At 35.7% G+C, this 1,922-nt stretch overlaps 1 protein-coding gene across 1 annotated transcript; it reads right to left on the bottom strand.

The window, feature by feature from the left end:
- On the bottom strand, positions 337-1,224 carry LOC110272055 (phosphoglucan phosphatase DSP4, chloroplastic-like). The gene is made up of 2 exons (XM_021123860.1): positions 675-1,224; positions 337-467 (listed from the first exon to the last, which is right to left on the bottom strand). Exons 1-2 carry the CDS (start codon positions 979-981, stop codon positions 337-339), a joined length of 438 nt encoding a protein of 145 aa, XP_020979519.1. The 5' UTR covers positions 982-1,224.

Genomic DNA, 1,922 nt, shown 5'->3' with positions numbered 1-1,922 from the left:
AATGCACACACAATGCAATCACTATAAACACAAGTAACTATTCGAAAGGTATTTATGTCATTTCCAACAACATATTACACCAATTGAAACTATGATAACATTAAATGAATTCAAAGACTGAAACCATAAACAATTAACTTTAGAATCAGAAGTTCAGATCTTAACACTGTAATCAAATTATTTACCCCAAAAAGCAGGCACTATTGAGTCTATTTTCTCAACAAAATTGACTGAAATGCAGGCTTGCAGCTTTCTTACTTACCGGCCTCCTCATATGTTGAACATCGAGTTCGTGACACCTCCTTGTTATTGACTTCAAGTCTATTCCCCAATATTCTACATCATTATCTTGCTGCAATTCAGAATGTATGTCACACCCTCTTCCTTCTTGAGGTGATCGATGTCTTCAGGTTTCTGTGGTTGGGATCCCACAATGAGATTGTCAATTATAAGTGTGTAATTCATACCTGAAATAAATTAATCACAGGTTGCATCAGCAGCAGCAATCATATTACTGTGCTATGCATTTTATATAATAGACACAAATTAATACAGCACTAACTATTCCTTCTAGTACCTTATAGAAAATGCAAGTAATTAACAAAGGAAACCCATCATTATATCAAACAGTTGGCAGTTATAACTAACATATAGGAAAAAAAGAGGAAACTAACCCAGATCGTGGTGATACTCATAAGGATTCCTCATCATCCTCTTCATAGCAAAATTGTAATCTTCCATTCTATCCTTGGATTTAGAGGCAGTGGTATTGCTGGTGGAGGGTTTGTGCTTCTTCTCATCAATGCCACTTTCTGATAGCTTCTTGCAGCATATTCGAGTAATAGGACACGATTCAAAAGCAGCAACGTCCGGAGGGGCAAACAACGGCATGGCAGCAGAAGCAGAAGAGTTGACAACCCACAAATGACAAGGAGAAGCATCGATGGTGACAACGGCGACGACGGCTTCGCGTAGCTCCATTGGTGACGACGGCGACGGAGCTGGCAGTGACGAGGACAGCCAGGCTCCCCTCTAGTGGCGGTGACGCTACTCCCTCGCGAGCTCGTCTCTCTCTCCCCTCGCGTTATAACTCTCCTGCTAGCAACAAGACAGCAGCGACGGTGGCAGTGACATCCACCGCCGCTGTCTCCCCTTTTCCCCCTCTCCTTCCTTCTCCTTCTTCCCCCCTCAATCTCCCCCCTCTTTCCTTTTCTTTCCTTTTCTTTCAGTTCCGTGTGTGTGTACGGTTTAGGGTCTGAGTGTGTGTGTGGGGCGGCTGGGAAAAAAAGGGCAAGGGTGAGGGTTAGTTAGGTTTTTATTTGTGAATTTTAATAAAATTAAGGTATAAAATAAATATTTTTAATAAAATTAGGAGTAATTAAATTATTAAAATTTTAAATTTTAAATAAAAATATCTAAATATTTATTAAAATGATATGATTTTTAATTAATTTTAAATTCAAAATCTCATCACTTTAATTTAATTACTTTTTAGTAAATGTCTTTTTGAAAATAAAGCCTTGAACAATTATAATAAATTACAAATAATTTATTATTTATTTTCTAACAATCGGAGGTTTTGCCGGCTTAACGATGAGTGTTGGGTTATGGTGGGTTTAAGATTAGTAGAGGGACGGAAAAAACTAGAGTCTTATATTTTGCTCTTACGTGAGTTTTTAAAAAATTTATTTAAGTATAAAAATATATTAAATATTAGAGCGGTAATAAAACAAAAAATAATATTTGTTATAAATTTATTTTGAATTAGGGAAGGATGGCGACTTTGAGTGTGAGAGGTGGAGCTGTAGAGACAATGAGAGTGGATGAGGGTGGCTTTATAAAAAAATATTAAATAATATATACTTTTTAAAAATTAATCATTTAATCTTTAATTTTTTATAAAAAATAATTAATTAATACAA

Source organism: Arachis ipaensis, chromosome B05, assembly GCF_000816755.2.
Source record: "Arachis ipaensis cultivar K30076 chromosome B05, Araip1.1, whole genome shotgun sequence".
Classification (NCBI taxonomy): domain Eukaryota; kingdom Viridiplantae; phylum Streptophyta; class Magnoliopsida; order Fabales; family Fabaceae; genus Arachis; species Arachis ipaensis.
This window is presented reverse-complemented; position numbering and strand designations above follow the sequence as displayed.

Excerpts from the sequence above, each read along its gene's own strand:
- LOC110272055 (XM_021123860.1), bottom strand. The coding sequence starts at position 981 with ATGGAGCTACGCGAAGCCGTCGTCGCCGTTGTCACCATCGATGCTTCT. Across the intron at positions 468-674 it reads TGAGTATCACCACGATCTGG|GTATGAATTACACACTTATA; the intron begins GTTAGTTTCCTC and ends AATTTATTTCAG.